The sequence below is a fragment of the Hippoglossus stenolepis genome, chromosome 19 (assembly GCF_022539355.2).
Source record: "Hippoglossus stenolepis isolate QCI-W04-F060 chromosome 19, HSTE1.2, whole genome shotgun sequence".
NCBI classification, from domain to species: Eukaryota; Metazoa; Chordata; class Actinopteri; order Pleuronectiformes; family Pleuronectidae; genus Hippoglossus; species Hippoglossus stenolepis.
In genome coordinates this window covers 9310891-9330751 of record NC_061501.1, presented here as the reverse complement: position 1 = coordinate 9330751, position 19861 = coordinate 9310891, and the positions used below count along the sequence as shown (strand labels likewise).

General features: G+C 41.2%; 3 protein-coding genes across 4 annotated transcripts in view; 1 reads left to right on the top strand and 2 right to left on the bottom strand.

Moving 5' to 3' along the window:
- tpk1 (thiamin pyrophosphokinase 1) overlaps nucleotides 1-8412 on the top strand; it is a 72027-nt gene extending 63615 nt beyond the window's left edge. For both annotated transcript variants that reach the window (XM_035142162.2, XM_047337839.1), the window contains one exon: nucleotides 7051-8412. In XM_035142162.2, the coding sequence (XP_034998053.1) occupies nucleotides 7051-7196 (146 nt within the window). In that variant the 3' untranslated portion in view covers nucleotides 7197-8412. The remainder of the gene's footprint in view (nucleotides 1-7050) is intronic.
- Nucleotides 7781-10049, bottom strand: sec61g (SEC61 translocon subunit gamma). The gene is made up of 4 exons (XM_035142166.2): nucleotides 9897-10049; nucleotides 9402-9509; nucleotides 9000-9102; nucleotides 7781-7950 (listed from the first exon to the last, which is right to left on the bottom strand). Exons 2-4 carry the CDS (start codon nucleotides 9493-9495, stop codon nucleotides 7941-7943), a joined length of 207 nt encoding a protein of 68 aa, XP_034998057.1. The 5' UTR covers nucleotides 9496-9509; nucleotides 9897-10049; the 3' UTR covers nucleotides 7781-7940.
- A 1180-nt stretch (nucleotides 10050-11229) lies between these two features.
- zgc:112332 (uncharacterized protein LOC553712 homolog) lies at nucleotides 11230-19527 on the bottom strand. The gene is made up of 7 exons (XM_035142161.2): nucleotides 19372-19527; nucleotides 18647-18759; nucleotides 16486-16641; nucleotides 15699-15803; nucleotides 13968-14177; nucleotides 12684-12876; nucleotides 11230-12450 (listed from the first exon to the last, which is right to left on the bottom strand). The coding sequence occupies exons 1-7, from the start codon at nucleotides 19380-19382 to the stop codon at nucleotides 12348-12350; spliced, it is 891 nt and encodes a 296-aa protein (XP_034998052.1). The 5' UTR covers nucleotides 19383-19527; the 3' UTR covers nucleotides 11230-12347.
- Between the last annotated feature and the right edge of the window lie 334 nt (nucleotides 19528-19861).

Sequence of the window (19861 nt, the reverse complement as noted above, 5' to 3'; positions counted from 1 at the left end):
AGCAGGTGCATATTCATATTTTGCTAATGCACCCGTGGAATAACAGTAAAGTACTGCGTCATTAACTTCAGACTCCGAGCAGGTTTTTTGTTGGCCTAAAGAGCCATTACCTTCCACTGCGCTCAAGATAGCAATGTGCCAACAATGCACCTGACCACACCTCATATTTAGGACCAAGACAGTTGTGGGCGCTTCGATAGGTGCAAGTACATTTGCCATTTAAAACAACTTCTGGTTGACTGACTGGTGCAAGCTGTGATCCATGCACTGAAGTTTTCATAGTGGGACATTAAAATGCGTGTGAAGGAAATTCAGAGATGTATTTCTAAACATTAAATATTTGCTGACAACGCGTGAAAAGACTGAGCTCTGCAGTCGGAGCAGGTTGTTTTTCAATAAGGTTGTGAGTGGAGCATAGGATTTCACACCTGGTGAGTAAGAAGTGGTTCAATATTTTCTTATTTCTACATGATTTTGAAACTTAATTATAGAAACTTGCTGTTTTAAAATTTGAAAAAATGGCTGGTTGGTTAATAACCCATTTTCAACTCAATGCATCTATACTCATACCCTGCATCAAGCAGACATGAACAACGATTTATGCCAACAACCATTCTGTAATATCAAAATTACATAATTTGCACTGACTGATGCCACATTTCCCAGCAGGGACAGGTTTTCTTATCTGAAGGTCAACTTAAACCAGAGCAGTATCTGCCACCTCACCCTGTCTTAGACAAACCCAGCAGTGCCATCATAAACATTTAATGGAGGTGGCTATCGTTGCGCTGCAGATGGTGCTAACACTGCTAGCGCATGCCTCGGCTCATGTCACGGTCAATAAATAGCCTCACAAATAAGGAGATTGTCAGATAGAGAAAAGGGGACATTGCTGTATTGAAGGCTGATATGATATGAACAGTGCAGGAGTTCTCGAGAAGAATACAGCCACGTTTTTTTATATTCAGATCAGTGATGTTTGAAATCTCAATCATTGTTTCATTGATTTGAATCAGCTACAAACAAGACCTCGAGGTGACTGCCATGTAGTTTTGCATCTGAATTGTTCAACCGTTGAACCTAAAAAATTGCAATTCCTTGTGCTCTGTTAGAGTGAATTATAAGCTCAATAATGTAAAGTGTGTATTACTTGAGGTATCATTCTTTATTATTCTTATTCTGTATATATTCATAAATATAATGCAATGACAGCCTCCGTACTGACTGTGAAACACATTTGTACCTCCACCTCATTTCAGTAATTTGGACAGCTCAGTATTGAACAAACATGATTCGCAGAAAATGATTTTCCGACGCGAACTGTGAAGCGTGATGGAATTTGATAGCACGCTGGTCTAAAAGAGCGGAGGATTCACCCCCCCCCCCCGACAGAATGAGTTCAATTTGCCTCTCAATGACAAGTCGTGTTAAAAGGGAGCGTGTGTTCCTCGCTAAGCGCACTGGGCCATAATGGGAACAGAAAACGATGTGTTTTGGTTGTGCCGGACTACCTGGGATCATGTTGACGAGCTCAGAGTTATTTTAAAAGGTTGGATCGTGGCACATTTTCATTCAATGAAAAATGTCATCCCTCATTACAGATGATTAGTAGAATGACCGTGAATAATCTAAATCATTCATGATGAGGAGGGCGGCTTTTTCTTGCCTCAACACAGATCAAGTGTTTTATATGAACAGAACACTAACAGGGGATTTCCTTAAAGCTTAGGATGATGGGTGCAGAGGATTGAGAGAAATTTGAATAGATAAGTAAATCATATAAAGATGGACGACATGTCTTCACTTCCTCCCACTATCCAGAAATAGAGCCAAAAGTATCCTGAATACAAACACTGCCATCTTGCGCCAATGACATAATTTGGAGCAAGAGCCTGAGCAGTAGCCATCGGGGGATGGAGCCATGGCATCAATGTCCCCCCCGATACACTCGCCCAACCAATCGTGAGTCAGTCTCAGCCGTCAATTATGAAGTTTTATCCCATTTTTACAGCAAACTAAAACTTACCGGGAAAAATAAACACTTGAACATACAATCAGTGTGATAAGAACTAAAATGACAGTAACCCTCTTTGAGAAAAGATTACTCTATGTGTATTTTGACTTAAGTTTGGTCCATGCCCCATCCACTAACATGGAGATCGGGGGTTTTATGACTCGTACTGCAGCCAGGCACCATGTGGCAATCAAAACGTTTGGTTTCACTTTCAGGCAGCCTTCATGTCGTCCATCTTTATATTCAGTCTATGATCACACCTAAGAGATTTTAGGTATACACGCTAATGCTTAAAAAAGAAAATACAAATATTCCTTTGCTAGCATGGAGGCAGGGTTTATGACCTATACTGCAGCCAGCCACCAGGGGGCGATCAAGACATTTGGGCTTGACCTTTTGAGACCTGTCAAGTCTCACGTGTTTCTGTATTAACATGTTCTATGTTTCTAACAGGTGCTACATGTGCAGAAAGAGAAAAATTTGTATCATCTTTGTAAATCGAATGCAGGAATTATGGTCTAATTGTTTTTATATTAACATGCATTGACGCTTTAGATGGAGACCAGGTACCTGGACTGTGACTGTTTGTGACTATACCGTGTCACTAATAACTTACTCAATGCAGCACCTTTAACATGCCTCTCACAATAGAGCGGCAACACACCTCTCTCCGGTTCTTCTCGCCAGAAATGGCCCCTAACACCAGTAATTCCCCCCCCCTACCTGTCCACTGCAGTGCGAGTGTGTGCGAGTCTCCCCTCCCCGCGCCCACCCACTCTCCTGGGTAATTTGTTGTGTAAATACGGTCTACTTACAGCTGACGGGCCCTTTCAGCTGTGGCGCTGGAAATGCAATTACAGGCAGCAAACATCTCCATTGTTATCACTGGAGGGTGCAACGCTCATTTTGGTCCCCTCTGCAACGGGGGGCCGTTATTGATCGGTATCAGCTTTGAGGAGGGGATTACTGATGAAGCCATCTGAAAGCCCTTTGTGCTCAGTAAAGAGTTTGCACATGGGTGTGTGTGCGGGTGGATGCTTGTTTTAAATGGTTGTGTGAATGAGCGACACAGATTATGTGTGTTAGTAAATGTACATGCCTCTCGGCCATTCCTCCTCCCAATGCTTGTATGGTAGTGCTCTGTTGCCCCTAGTGGCCGTTCCTGTGACACCAGCCATCAATTTTCAGCCCTGAATATATCTCCTTTCCTCTCCGGTTGTAATATAATGACATTGTGCTGAGGGATAAATCCTATGGCATTTTTATATCGAGGATAAAAACATCAATGAGAGGTTTATGCAGCCTGCTGAAGGACCTAATGTGTGTGGAGCACTGGTGAATTGGTGTCTTCTTAGAAAATAGCTGCAGCTGTAAAGGGTATATTTTTTTTTTCAGTCATAGTGTTGTACAGTATTGTAATCCTAGTACAAACGTTGTAGAAAGCTCTCAAAGCCCCTGATAATATAGATCTACAATCTTTACATAAAATATTGATTAACTAATGTGAATACATTTGCTTAATAAGATTAAGGTTTAAAAAAAACACTTGTTAAAAATCAAAAATAGTATTATTAGAACACTAAGTTAATCTACTTCATCATGAAGGTAAGGTTTGATGAGATTTGAAAATCTTATGAAAACAACCATATGTTCATATATAGATTTAGATATTACAACATTTTGATTGATACTGACATATACTTAAGATGAAACATCACTAGGATTATTTTATATTCATTTTCTGCCAATAGATCCCTTTCCCCTAAATCTTACACACTGGACCTTTAAAGTCCTTCTGAATTAGTTTGAAGGTACACTGACTGTACTTGGGAGAATGTTTCCTCTTCCACTCCCACCCTCACCCTGAATGTCTGTTCCTGCTCTTTGTGACTTTGGTGAGCGGGTTCGATCTCCTGTGAGAAAACTTAAAATATCAAGAAATCTAAACAGAGTTTGCTGTATTTGTTGCAGCAGCAGCTCTTCTGGTTCAGAGGGATCGTGGGTAATATCCACTGTTCAGTTGTGTTTCAGTTTAGCAAGTGGGACCATGGAGTTAGAGATTGATGGACTTTGTTTTTTCTCTACACGAAAACCACTTAATCGATCGGACACAGACAGAATTAATCACCATGTGTAGCCGCAGAGGGCGCTGTTGCTCAGTAAAAGTGACATAGCTTTCCTTAAAAGGCATTTTTTATGGTATTCCCGACAGATGTTTCCATGAGGACTCTTTAATCCTCCCAAAGTGATCAATTAAAGTGAATACACTCGTTTGCTCATCTCACAAAACACTAAAATCTCTGCCTGGACTTTTGTCTCCAGCTCGTAGACGACTCTCGTGGCTCGGCTGCTATGAGCCTAGGTGGAAACATATTACCCTGCCGAGAAAAATCCTCAGGCCCACACTTTAACACAGTCAGACATTATTCTCGCCCGCCCATAGCACGGCTCTGTGCTCACTCAATTATTAAGTGCCTTAACTTCACATGCAACTTGTTTTCCTCCGTGTTCGGAGTCAAGCTGACTTAATACCATGCTTATTTGGCAGTCTTTGAAGCAGCATAGGGCTTTTTTGTCCCTGTTTGATGTGCGTGCAGGCGCCTGTGGACAAATGATTTGCTTCTTTCTCTCCTTCTTTGTTCCTTTGTGTTCATTTTCCCCTTTGTGTGAAGTGATTTCGCCAATAATATTTTTTTTTACATACTCATTAAAATTCTTATTTTCTGGTGTTCTTTGTCAATGCAGTTATCAGGTGTTGGCTCAGGTTAATAGTGTGTAATGTAGTGTATGATGTTTGAGGTGTAGCGTTTGCAAAAGCAGGTTGTGTGATTAATTGGTCTCTTTATTCTTCACCAGAGCAAAGCATTTGTTCTTTGAAATTATTTTTATATGAGGAGAAAAGCTGTTTGCCTCAGGAGCGGCTCTTTATTCTCTGATTTCTCACCCTGTAATCTTCAGATGGAAAACTTTCTCAAACTGCCAGAACGAGAATTAATGGATTGCATTTTTATTTTATCCAAATTTACCCAAAGCCCCCCAAGAAAAATGTCCGTGTAAATATCACTATCATGATTAATTGAGACTTTTACAAACAACTCGAAACACCCTTGTTTGTTTGTAGGAAGAGAAAGAAACAAATTACACAGTTGTTATTCTTCATATTTTTTACTGTAGTCATTATTATTTAAGCACAATTCTAGTATTTAAAAATCTGGGCCCCATTTTCCCATCTTTTTAAGCTCTAAATCATTAATAGGGACAAAGATGTTTGAATCTGTCCAGTACTGAGCAAGTTCGCTACGATCGGCTGCATTGTAATCCCTCGAGACATTTGTCTGCCTCAAACTTCCTCCACCCTGTCTTCAGCAGGCCTCTCTGCTCCGGCTGCTCTTCGAGGAGTAAGAGTAGGATTTCTATTTGAATGGCAGTGTTCAGGGCTTTGCCAAGTTAGTGCAGAGTGTAAATTACCTGGGAAACCATTTACTAGCGAGTCTAGATGGAGGCAGGCTTACACTTGTGCTAGCAGGAGGTGTACTTGCAGTAGGAGAATGGACTAAACCAACATACTTAAAGAGCTTGCTAAGGTTTCTTAACTTGTAGTCAACCCACAAATGTCTATGCAGGCATAGACTAAATAGAAATACATTAAACAAAATCAAATGTATCTCCCATCTCATTCTTCATGATTTTAGATGTAATGGAAATTGTGAAGCAGTTTAACAGATACAGAAACAGGGCGTCTATCCATTGCTATGGTGACGGCTGCTTCCTTGTTCCGCTTGAGTAGCAAGGGCATCCCATAATTTGGTTATCCTTTTATGTGTCTTACTCTTGTTTACGTTGTTGAGCAAGACGTGAGACACACGACAACATCTGTAGGAATCCATAATGTTGTCAGTGGCAAAAACAAGAACTTCATGACCGTACTATGACAAATCCGAGTGGTTTCGCAGTTTTCACAATAGCCTTCCTCGTTCAATATGGGAGCGATTCCAAACATTTTGTCTGTATCAATCATTAGGTCCCAAAAAGCAGAGAAAAATAGAGCCCAGGTTTAAAATATAAAGCATAAAGAATGATAGTTTTAGGTCATTAGTTCCAGTGACTGTATGTGCTGAGTTACAGCCTATACTAATATGTGAAGTTATTCAGAGGGTTAAATCTTATAGAGCTGAATAACACTCAGCAACATTATTAAACTTAGTATTAATAAATTCATGATCTTTGACTTGTTCCGACCACTGACAGACACTGGCTGAATGTGATGCACTTCACAACACATAATTCAGCACTTCCTGGTTTGACCACATGAGGTCAGTGTTGGCCAAGTGTCCTTTCAGCCTGAACGGTTCAGTTCAGTCAATTCACTGGAGCTTAGACCTGAACCTGGACCATCCAAGTTGTTATAATGAGCCATAATAAAAAGGGAAAGGACTCAGCGATTTGTCACAACGCTCATGTCAGGAAAAGAACACAAAGAGGAAGTTACCCATGAAACTGGAGCAAATATTTCACAAAGGTTTGACCTTGGAAGAATCCAGGCTGTCTTATGTGAAATTATTCCAGACTAGATGTGTCAGACCTGGTGAATAACATCCATGGTTGAAAAATGTATCAGGTCTAACGGTGTCTTTTCTTCTTTTGAATCCCTCTGTTTGAAGAGTTCTTTCTCCTTCACTGTGCTACTTGTCGTTATAAAGGGTATCGAACAATGAGCCTTATATAAGTTGTCACCTTTCCTGTGTCAACTGAAGGATTCTCCTTTCAGAGGATTTCTTAACACTTCAGTAAGCACTAAGTGGAAGAGTGCTCAGTGGCCTCAGCACAATAGCCTGTGTGAATGTGTTCGGGTTCGTGCCAGGAACCCGATGTGCGGCCTTGACATCGCCTCGCTAGGTCCAAAACTGTGTTAAGAGACAAATCAAAGTCATGTGCACGACCTCCAACTGTTAACTTGACTATTTAAAGTTGACATTTAGTAGTTTACAATATTACTGATGCGTTTCAACCTAATTGTATCTGTCTTCTCTGTCCAGATAACCAGGTCCTGCAGTTTGGGAAGCTGGTGAGCACGTCCAACACCTACGAGCCCGTCGCTCCTGGAAACACCAGGAAGCCTGTCACTGTGATCACAGACCAGCCACTACTGTGGAGCATGGGAATCCAGAAAAATATAGAATAGCACAGAAAAGGTTTGCTTTCTCAGTTAGTGTTCGACTAATCAGAACATCACACATGGAATTCAGTGAAAAACACCTTTAAATGTAACAGAAATCTCACTTAAGTGCTTTTATGAATTTTGCATGACTTGGCCCACAGGTAATTCAAAACAGAACCGAAATAGCAGATTCTTTTCATTTTTATATCTTGGACAATGCTCTTCTGCCAGATCATTGTTTTTTCCACTGTGTAGGGATGAATTCAAAATGTATCACAAAGTAGTTTTGTGTCTGTCGTTGAAAATGCACCTCATACAACCAGAATCAGAGCCTTTTTTCATACAGCTGGTCCATTTCAAGTACCGAGTACTGAGATGACAGCATATTGTAGAAAAATCACAAACAAGTTTCGTCACAATCACGAACTTTACATCGTCATTTAAAAGTGCAGGATTCCACTTCAACATGTGCCTTCTGTATCATCCTTTTTCACTGATTATAGAGTAAAAAGTATTTCCACCTGTCTTCTTCTTCAGGTTAGAAAATGTAGACTACAATGTAGCGAGGGCAGCAATGCTGTTTGCATAGACGGGACAAATCAAAAGTGTGGGTTTCCATTTGTTTTATTTACACAGCAAATACAAATGTTGTGCACAGAACGTAAAAATTGCCATCCCCATTCAGTCCCGATCACATCAGCCCAATATCACTTTACAGCACCGTCACCCGTCCCCAGGTATTGAAAATTGTTTTTCTCTGACCAGGATTTAACCACCACTGGAAGAAAGAAAATAAAAAAGAAAGTGTTAGGGACAAGTAATCAAAATGTGGCCAATACTATTTTTTAACAGTAATATTCACGTTTTTTAATGACCCAGCTAACGCATTAAAACCACCACTGATGAAAACCACTCGTCAATTTTCCTTTGAGAATTCAAGATTCAGAATAGTGTATATTCTGACACCCTTAACCATAGATTAATTGTATTTGAATGCTTTAAATCTTTTATGCACAAAATACTAAATATTTTCTGTCATATTCATCAGCTGTATAAATTGTGATGTGAAATTAACACCAGGTCCTTGGATGAGATGCTGCTATTCTACCACTGATGTAACAAAATGAACTGTCTCATGCGAGAGAGGAGAGTAAATCATTTGTTTTCCTATTAATTGTATACCTTAATAAATAAATGTGGAATTTCTACTGACATTTTAGTAGAAAGTCCCTAAAATGTGGCCTTCGTGAAACTGATTTGTTTTTGGTCATTTCTGAAGGTAATTTATCAATAATTGTGTTGTTGACACCATTAATCATAACATTGAACACAAAGATGTCACGTTGGGGTCATGTTTCCATTATTTATAAAAAATTAAGACGCTAAACGTGGAATCTTAACAAAAGAGCCCTGGGAAATATATAAACCTACAAATACTGCAGTTTTTAATTGTTTTATTTTGAATGTAGGACAATTAATTAACCTGCCAGTCTGTAACAAAGATGAACGGACATAACAGCTCAATTAATTCCTACGTACCCAATTCTAATGTCAATGCACATCTTTATTGTGAGTAAGACAATTTAAAAGCAAGGAGAAGTGTGTAAGATCATGAACACAATCACTAGAGAGTCATCACAGATATCAGGGAGGGAGACACTGGGATAAAAAGCCTGAGATAGCACAGTCCTGGACTAAGCACTTCTTATTTGTCTCTACTTGATGATATCAAAAGTTGTGATCACATCAAATCAAGACAAATCCGTTTCTCCCTCTTCCCTGTAACGAGCTTACGATGTGAATAATGTAGGTGTTACTGCCACTTACACAATGATGTTGTTGATGGGGATGTGAATGAGTTTGACGAAGAAACCGATGAAACCCATGATGGCGAATCCGATCGCCGTGGCCATGGCGATCTTCTGGAACTCTGACAGGAGGAAAGGAATGACTACGTGAAAAGTAGAACTTCAGCAGAGGAGAAGCCTCTTGGATGAGAAGTGAAAACATCTTCAAGAAACACAAACAAGTCCAGTGGTGGAAGTAAAAACTACTAAATGATCCGGATGACTGAGAATCCTCAGATATTAAGTAAGTACAAAGTATAACAACATCCCACATGCTTTTCCTAATCAGTCGAACTTTTAAACCATGTACCTCAGATCAAAGACAAGTTCTGACACAGCACATCAAAGCCGATGTGGCCCATTTAAGATTGAAAGCTGGTACCTTTCCTGTCGGGCTTCGTGCACCTCTTCACGAGCCTGATGGAGTCTTTGACGAACTGCCGGCTGGGCTCAACGAACTGCATTACCTGATCCATGATGTTTGTTTGGGCTGATGAGGATGAAGAACAGAAGAAGAAAAAGACAACATCAGTGTTAACGTCTGGGCTGCTCACAATGATGACGTATACATTCAGCATATCGCGAATACCACGTTCAACAACAATAAACTACAGCCACGTTACATTTGTTGACACATAAAACCTGCTGTTAAGTGACGTGTTAAACTGTAGTTTAACCGAAACTCCTTTAAACAACAGAAAACCGTGATTTGTAGTTGTGCTAGCTCCTCCTAGCTAGCTAGCGTTTGAAAAGCTACTAGCTCGACGTGGCAGTTCGCTGGAAACGCGACAAATACACGTTCAAGCTGTCAAAGCAGCAACTGTGTTAAACTGTAGTGTGAATAAAAGAAGGTTACAAGCGGCAGCTCGGGTCTCACCTTGTTCTGAGGAGGTGATCGGAGGAGGAACAGTCTGAGCTCTGAGAGACACGTCGCTTTCAGGTCACACTTAACTCGAGAAGAGATGACGTAGACTTTCACCGCGCGTGCGCAGGAGACGCTGATTCTTTGCTTCGATATTATCCAGACTGCCACCTGCAGGCGAGGAGGTTCATTACAGACACTGCCACTTGTCGTCACAGCAGCACTGGTGTTGGTTACTTCAATTTGACCATTAATGGAAAACAGATTTATTACAACTCCTTATTCAACCTCAGAATGGTAAAGTATTATAGATCTTTATTTTATAAGGATATCATTTTTAATTAATTAAATATTACTGATATATATTTTACCTTTTGTCAACCAAAGCTTCTTTATTATTATATTTTAAAAACAAAATACCCAGACCTACCTTCTTTCTTTCTTGATAAGAGGCCACTGTCACTTCAGTTTAATGAAGCATGTGGACATTTCGCTGTCGGTTTATTACAATTAAGTGACAATTTTTCAAAACTGCCACTTTAATATATTTAATTTCTGGTCACGGGAAAGTTGACTGATGGGATGTTTATTTTGGAAGTCGCTTCGGATAAAATTGTCAGCTAAATGATATGTAATAATAACAGAAGAAACATTTTTTTAAATCAACATAAATGCATCTTTTCTACATGTTTTAGTCTGTGAAGTCAAAGTTTGAATCTCTGCAAAGATAACTGCTGACACCATCTAAAGACTCATATCGGCTGATTTCATAACTCTTAAATCAGCCTGTAATCATATTACGTGTGTTGCTTAGAGGCGACGCTGTGGCCACTCCTCAAGCTCATTCCACATTCCTTCAGTCTTACACACTCCCCCATGTGACTCAGATTAACATAAGGTGTGTTCATACAGTTCTACTGATCTGTGTTCTTTATTATTCTCTGCTGTGACTAGAGTCACACTTAGAGTAATACTCATGTCTTGAAAAATAAAATATTCTGTACATGGAAATCAATTAGTTATCTGATCAGTGAATCATATTAAACAGCACGATGTTGTAAGCAGCAGGATTCAAACATTACTTTTCACTTTTGTCTCTTTGACAAAGTGGCCGTGGAGTCAGTCACATTGAAATGCAGTCGTCTGTTTGGGTGGCACTGACAGAGACTTTAAAACCCTAAATTCTCTCATTACTTAAACACTAATCTCACCTAATCTCTTTTAAATCTCAAAAGCGAAATTCATACCAGAGTCACATGTCACTGCATCTGAAAACGTCAACCCAGCGGCTTGTCATCATCATACACACGATCACAACTCACACATGCAGCAAACAAGCCAAACTTTGTTTTTTTCGTTTTAACAGATTTATTTTTATACATTATGTACATGCTGCCACATCGTCAGAGGCTTTCCTAACGCCTTCATAACCACATGTAACCATATTGTGGTTACAATTATTACTGCAACAGGAGAGACCTCTGATATCATTTAAGAAAATGTAGTGAAACAGTTCATCCATCCAGTAGTTGTATCTCTTATCCTGGAGCCAATCCCAGCTGACATCAGACGGGAGCCGAACATCCGGGAGAGATCACCAGACAACCACAGGGCTGAGAACCAAACAACTATCCACGCTCACATTCACACCTACGGACAGTTTATCCCCCAATTTCTCCAGTTAATCGAACCTGCATGTCTGTGGAAAGAAGCCAGAGTACTCAGGCACAGGCACGAGGGGAATATGGAAACAATAAAGGCCTTGGCTGTCTGGATGGTTCGACCCCAGAAGCTGTTTGTGGGGGCAGTGAGGCTATCCACTGCACCACCATGCCAGCCAGAGGCATTAAAATTACATTCTGATTCACAAAAGAAGAACGTTAACCATTTCCTATTGCCAGCTACAGTAAGTACATTACTTCATTCACATGTTACTTTGAAAAAATACTTTTCAAGGCCGTTTGGAGCCAAATCGTTCTCGTCCGTGCCAAAAAACTACTCCTCTGTTACACAAGACACTGCAAACTGAACGTTTGGTAAATATTAGAAAGGAATTCACGATGGGTCAAAAGACAAAAACAAAGAAAACCAACGATACAAAGAATATAGCGAGCTATAAACTAGCAAAGGTGTAGTGATAAGATAATTCAAAATTATTTCCTCAACATTCTACAGAGTACTAAAAACAATCTGACAATATGGGTAAGACATGAAACCCTGTTTGATCAATGCAATTGACCAAACATCAGATTCTTCCCATTATGTATAAAATAAAGGAGCCCTTGATAGAGATTCAGTCCTATTTAGACCATATTGAACTTCCAGTTATTAAAATACATAATTTCACAACAGTAACAGAAACAACAACGCCTCTTTAAGTGCTCAACAGTGCCGTCTGTCTTTTTTAAAGATGAAATTCACACATTACACACAACGTCCTCCACTACACAGTTCGTTTCCCACTGTTCACTGCCAGGTGATGCCGAGCATGTTGCAGCTGATTTCCCACAGTTTCTGGGCTGAGTCGTCATCGGAGGCCGCCCTCGAGCAGCGTACGGGGGCACAGTCACTGAACACACACACACACACACACACACACACACACACACACACACACACACACACAGGGAAAGAGGATGGTTGTTAAGTGCTGTGTGGTGCATTTATGTGTTAAACAAGAATAAAAACCTTTTTAATAAACCCTACTGTTAGTCAGCAGGTAGTAATAGTGAGCAGTGTGAAGCCGGCACTTCAGAAGTGCTTATGTAACCAGTTGTGCGTGGGCTGAAATACTGTGTGTACCTGAAGTAGCCCCCGCTCTGACTCTCCAGGCCGGGCTCCACGGCGCAGTAGATGGTGGTCTGAGCTCCCTCCACTGTCGTCTTGGTGAAAATCCGGAAAATCTTCACGGCCACCTGGATGCACTGGTGCTGGTGCCTCCACAGGTCGGACTGCACCACCCCCGGGTGCAGGGAGAACACGCTCACCCCTGTTCCTGTGACATACAGAGAGTACAGGCCCCTATACAGTCACTTCACACACACTATGTAATCATATGAACACATTCAAGCACATATGACCCTGTTGCATTTCCATATTCAGTGTAGAGCATCGGTGATTTGTTTGCAAATTCAAATCAAAAGCTTTATCAGCCATGGTGTTTGCATTTCATTTTCATCTCATTCTTCCCCTTTAATGTCCAATTTGTTTGTTTCTGAGTTAAACCCATAATGGACTGAGTTTTAATAGCTGTACTCAAGATCTGTGGAATCAAACATCAGACCCGAGAGTCTTTTTTTTAATTAAAGTAATTTCTTTCAGTTCTTGTCCATTAAGCAGAGAAACAAACCCCAGAAGTGAGACAACAAAATGGCTCATTTCCAGTGAAAGTCTGATTCACATAACAGGAGGCTACTTCCTCAGAATGAGAAAAGACTTGAGCAACCGATCCAGTGTGACACTAATGTCAGTCTGCTCTCATGTTCAACTGAAGACAATGCTTTCTGCTTTCTGATTTACATATCTTAGACTTTGGTTTTATTCCATCTAATTAAATTAAATAGATATATTTCTCAACTCTTTCCTTTCCTCTCAACAAGACTATATGTCATGTGTTCATGTTCACACATTAACAGATGTGTGTATAATTAACAAATAACAAACCACTAAGTTTTTTTAACAAATCAGATTTTATGCTTTTTGTGTATTTATGGGTCCACTTATTGTCTGGTTAATATAGTCACATTTTTTTTTATACGTGGTATATAAAGGCAAATTAAAAGCATTAAAAATGGCCAAAATAGCCCATGTCTACTAAGTAATTAATTAATTAAATTTCAATCATTAATAATGAATCAATCAAATGTAATCAAATTTATGTATTATTATTATTATTATTATTATTATTATTAGTATTATTATTAGTAGTAGTAGTAGTAGTAGTAATTTAGTACATTAAACTAAATACATTAAAGTATATTGACTTAAAACCAAATCTGTGACTACTCTATTTATTCTTTCCTCCATCCTGTGACGTTTGCTTCCTTCGGCAGTGACTCCATGAAAACCTCGGCGGTCTCCACTCACCATGAAGCCGTTTGGCCAGTGAGCGAGCGAACAGGACATTGGCCAGCTTGCTCTGTCCGTACGCCTTCATGGTGTCATAGCTCCTCTCGCTGTTGATGTCATCCAGCCGAAGCCCCGTCCAGGTGTGGGCCACCGACGCCACCACCACGATACGGGCCGGAGCCGAACGTTTGATGAGGTCCAGCAGCAGGTGAGTGAGCAGGAAGTGACCTGAGCAAAGTGAGAAACAGACATTTCAGGCTCTTGCTTCATGCTACATAAATAAAGGCCACAGCACTCAACCTTTACCCTTGTTTTGGGATCTTTTGGCTTGTGGCTTTAGCCCCTATAAAGGTCAATGCACACAAGTATTTTGTAGAAACACTGAAAGGTTGCCATCTCCAGAACATTGAGTTGAGCGGTGGGGACTGGCTGGAGCACGGAGGAGGGAGGACATGACGTGTAAACTCTGCTTTGGAAAGCTCAGGGCTTTTGTTTACAGTACATCGACACCAGCATCAGCTCTTGTCGCCAAAAGCTCTCGAATCTTCCTGCCTTCTTCTGCGTCTTCTATGTGTACGGCGCCTCTTCTTCATCATGAGATATTTGTGTTTTTCCAGTTTAGCTTCCATCGTGTGTTAGAAACGTCATCACTACACCCACTCGCTTGCTGTGAAGTTTCCATTTCGCTGCTGTATTCTCACACGGTCTCACTCAGACATGCTGCGGACATTTTACTGGGCAGCTGGCGGAAGAATCCCATCCAGAAAATCCAGAAGAAGGTGTTGATATGGTGTAATTTCTCTGTCTCGTTCTGTTTCCTCCTCGGTGGTCGGTGCAGAGCCGATAGTGAGGACAACTTTGTGACACTGATCTAAAGAACAGGACATTCTGATCTGGACTGAGTCTCTAGATTCTCCATCAGTAAAAAGGCTCAATCTCTAATAGATCGAACTGCTTGTGTTTAACATTCTTTCAGCTTTGTTTACGACTTCTATACAAGAATATCACAATGTATCAGGAGCCAGAAAGATGAGATGATAGGGTTTTGATGTAACTCATATTATTGCTCCTCAAATGGTAAAAACAAGGACTATATTTAAACAAATGGAAACAATAGAGAAAGACAAATTTCTGTTCAGGGAACAGTGGCATCGCCGTAAAGTGTCACGTGTGGAAGGAAACTTCCAGGTCTGGTTCGAGTTTGTCGCTTCCCGTACCCATTGTTAAATTTTTCCTGTTGACCTATACAGAGTTTATCATTGTTTGACATGTGTACATTTACAGGATGTACGTTCATGTACAAGTACGCATGTATGTGTGCATGTGTGTGGAGATGTGTGGGTGACTCGAGCACAGCGTGTTCCTCTCTCTGCCTGGCAGTGATAAAAATACCTTGGAGGAAACCATCATTTGGAAGGAAGCCACGGTCCAACGTAGGGAAAACGTTGACAGCTCCAAGAAAACTCTGGATCATTTTCCAGGCTGATATATTAGTCGGCTGGGTTTGACGGGTTCTGTGCGGCTCGTTAATAGGATGCAGTGTGGGAAGGAAAAGTACTTTTGCCCCTCTTTAGTGGGAAAATCCCACTCATAATGTGATCCTATTACTGGAAAAAAGATATTACAGTTTATGTCACATCAATTACTAAAACCTCTCCTTTCATTCAACCTGCAGATAAACATCACGGCCAACAGAAATCAATTCACTTAATTTTTATGTCGTGGACATAACTCACAGTGATGACTCACCCAAGTGATTGACTCCCAACTGCAGCTCAAAGCCGTCCGCAGTCTTGGAGAAGGGACACATCATGATGCCTGCGTTGTTTATCAGGATGTTCACTTGCTTCTCCTCTGAAAAGAACATTAGTCAGTTAGAAGTATCATAAGTCAGCTTTTTACGGATTGCTTCTCATTAACTCAAGCAGACATACGTCAATGGTGGCCTGACAATTTGGAGGAGTTTGGTGTCTTGTTCAAAGGCACATGGAAGGGCCAGGGTCTGAACTAGCAACCTTGCAAATGATCTGCAGCCCACAGTTGTCACTACTGTTTATTTTTCTTTTCATAGAAAACACGTACAAAAAATGCATATAGGTACAGATTTCAGTCGTTAGTTGTATAGACCGTATATAAACATATACGACATGACATCTTCCCCAAAAGTAAAGCCAAAGCATATCGATTACCACCTGGTCACTGGCTGCAGTATCGGCAACCACAACAAAAAAATACCATCTCCTGTTAGTAGATGGGACATGGACAGACTAAAAAAAAGTGCATGCCATCTTCGGTTGCTCTTATCACATTGAGGTTTGTTCAAGTGTCAGTTTTGATGCTATGAAAACAAGGTTACATGTCACAGTTGACAGCTGAGACTGACTTGTGATTGGTCAAACATGTGTATCGACAGGACTCCAAATGCACAACATGGTGGCATTCGTATCCAGGATATGGAATATGGCTGATTATGGCTTCATTTCTGGATAGTGGGAGGGAGGGGCCATCTTTATAAACAGTCTCTGCAGTTCCCTACCTTTGATTATGAGCTCAGCGAACGCTCTGATGGACTTGGTGTCGGACAGATCCAGTTTCCTGATGGCGATGTTCTCGTTTCCCGTGTCTTCCAGAATTTCCGTCCGCGCCTCCTCTGCTCTCTCCAGGTCTCTGCACGCCATCACGATGCGTGCACCTGAAAGAGACGATCATTTGAATGTGCACAACAATTACTTTGACTTCTCACGCAATCCAAAAACCCTGTCACGTGAAGTTGTTTCTCCTAGAAACTGTGAAGGCTGGATACTCAGTTCACACGAAGACAAATTGGGCTGTAAGTCAATTTTACTTCATGATAAATCACAGGACAAAGAGAAGAGGAAGCCATTTTACACTCATTGCTTCATACACTGAACATGACAGTGATTTACTGTGTGGGAGACAGTGTCCCACACAGGGAGGTTTGAACCCCTCGGATTTCCCAAACTCAAACATTGCAAAACAGCTTTGCTCATTTGCAGTCACACTGAGATGCCCACGTCAATTAAGGCGGGCGCACCTAAATCTCTCAGCGTGCGTTTGATCATCCTCTGATGTTTTCCAAACTCTCACTCAGCATCTCATTTAGCCGACCGCTCCGCTCCCACGAACACAAGGCCCTCTCAGCTGTGTCATTCTCATTCGCCTCTGACGCAAATTACGATGCATTCTCCTTAATGAGCCCAGAAAGGGGCTCTGAGGACACACAGACACACACACACACAGATACACACACACACGCACACAAAATAGCCGTTGTGCTCAGAAATTAAGGAAGAGGAGAGCCATTAATCAGTTGGAGCGTGGTGTCTGTATCCCATCACAGTGTCTTTGTCTCTCCCCTGCTGCTCCCATGTGGGAAAACCCAATTGTTCCCCCATTTCGCTGGTCGTCAAATTCAACCATTTAAAATAAAACGACGCGCAAACAGTGAGAGTGGAGGGCTGCACTGAGTCAAGTTAAAGATCACCCAGCACATGATTACATGCTGTTAGGCACGCATGAATAATGCAAATGAAGGGGCAAACAAAAAAAACAAAGTGAAGCCGGATCATTTTCTGCATATTCAATTCAATGTCCCAGTTTTCAGACGTTAACTTTTGTCCTTTGATACCAGTGAGTTATGTGCACATTTCACTTTGTCAAGATGGCAAATGCATCTAAATATGAAAAAGTTAGAACCGAACAGATACAGTATTAAAATGGCTGATGGGAGGATGCTGTGCCCCAAGCAGCCATCTTCCCTTATGAGTCCTTGCAAATCTAATCACGGTGTCATCATATATCGTCACATAATTCTATTTGTGGAAAAGCAATTGGACAGAGGACTCGCCTGAAAGAAGAAGCACCGACATTTATCTCCTCTCTCTCTCTCTCACTTAGAATTTCACCTTTTCTCTCCTTTATCATCCTTGCAATATCTTTTATTAGATAATAAAACGAAGGGTTTTACATCATCGCTTAAACGTGTATTAAAATTTATGTTTTTCCATTAACAAACTGGATCGCCTATGCAGAACCAGTTTTCATATTACTCGCTGTGTGTGTGTGTGTGTGTGTGTGTGTGTGTGTGTGTGTGTGTGTGTGTGTGTGTGTGTGTGTGTGTGTGTGTGTGTGTGTGTGTGTGTGTGTGTGTGTGTGTGTGTGAGAGCACTGCTGGGTGCACCCTCCCATCTCTCTTTGTTGCCTGTCTGGCTCGGGAGGGGAGCGAACCCTCACAATGCTCCCTCTGTCCCCTCGATGCCTCGTCTGTCTTCCATCTCTGCCATTTGTCTTTCTCGTGGATTTGGTGAAGTGTCTCTTCAGTTGACAGAGCGTCAAATTACCTTCCTGTCTGCCTGTGGCCTTACTATACACCACGAAATGCTGGTGCTATAGAAATCACTTGACTTGGTCGCCATATGTAAAAAAAAAACATGTCTAATCCCACTGCAAACAATGAGCAAACAAGTGAGTCGGATTAACCCTGGTTCTGTGGTGGAGGTCTGGGGACAGAGGTCTACAGTTAAAGATCACGCTGTGTAGCTTTAAAGCGCTCATGCATTAGGGGCTGCAGGGTGTGGAATGTGTCACAGTTTGCAAAAAAGAACAGAAGTGGAAGAAGGAAAAGAAACGGGCAGAGACACAGTGTGACGCAGACACACAGGTGGATTGTGCAGTACCTCTTCTCGCCAGGTCCCTGGCTGTTTCTTTGCCAATGCCGGTGTTGGCCCCGGTGATGATGACTGTTTTTCCATCCAGCCTCTCGTCAGAAGACCAGCGATTACAGCACACACTACAGTGAACAACAAGCACAACAGTTAGAGCATCAATAAAGGAAAGACAATATCCTGAGTTTTATAAACATAATCTCTCTCTTCATAAGAACTATTGTTTTGTACAAGTTGTCTCTCCCCATTGCTGGTGCTGTCTGGGATCTGCTTTATCTACAGTCATTCAAAAAGCTGTGATCCTGACTGGAGCTTTTCCTAAAGATTTAGAAATTGGGGAAAATGCAAACAGAAAATCAAACATCCTGCAGACATAGGACATTAGATCCACTGACTGAGCCAATGATGTGAAAATATGAAAATAACAGGCTATTTTTCCACAACATTTTAAAGTACATCTTCATTTCCTCCAGATCCACATGAGGAAAAACAATCACAGTAATTAGTTAAACTTTTTCTTTAGAAACAAATCATTTACAAGCGGAGAAATCCTGAATCCCACAGAAATGTTTTTTTTACACTGGTGCCCTTTAATCTAGTGCCAAATTTGGTGGCACGCTGAAGTGTAATCCCCTTTACATTGCTCACATTCCTGTCATTAGCTGAGCCACTTTTGCCCTTTGGTACTTATACTATACTATACTATACAGTTTGTGCATTTTCCTTTTCTTTCCTACCTGTGGTACATTCTTCCTGAAGAACCAGAGGAAAAAGAATAAAAACCATCCACCTCAGGACCTGAGCAGGAAATGAACAAAACACGCTGCTTCTCTCCTCACCAACACTTCATCAATGGATTTTTGGCTGGCTCTCTTTTTCTCTCTCTCTCTCCCTCTCTCTCTCTCTCTCTCTCTCTCCCCACAATGTTGTCATCGCACATATGCATGGACCAATCAGGAGCGAGGCTGACGCATAAATTGATTCACAAGTTCCAGGCTGAGGAGGGGGAGACAAGCGGAAGGGAGGGAGGGAGGGAGGGGGAGTCAGCCTCCTGCTGCTGGAGAGACTGGGTTATATGGACTGGGCTGACCCGCCTGAGAGAGAGAGAGAGAGAGAGAGAGAGAGAGAGAGAGAGAGTATATGTCAGGGTGCTGATGCTGTGCAAGCGTCTATTTGGGAGAGGAGCTGTATGAACAACATTTGTAAATATAAAAGTAAATATGTTGA

Bases quoted from the DNA above. Each gene is read 5' to 3' on its own strand.
- zgc:112332 (XM_035142161.2), bottom strand. The intron at 15,804-16,485 runs GTAGGGAACTGC...TGTTCTTTTCAG, and splicing joins CGCTGAGCTCATAATCAAAG to AGGAGAAGCAAGTGAACATC. The intron at 12,451-12,683 runs GTACACACAGTA...GTGTGTGTTCAG, and splicing joins CAGAGCGGGGGCTACTTCAG to TGACTGTGCCCCCGTACGCT.
- sec61g (XM_035142166.2), bottom strand. From the start codon at position 9,495: ATGGATCAGGTAATGCAGTTCGTTGAGCCCAGCCGGCAGTTCGTCAAA. The intron at 9,103-9,401 runs GTACCAGCTTTC...TCCTCCTGTCAG, and splicing joins CACGAAGCCCGACAGGAAAG to AGTTCCAGAAGATCGCCATG.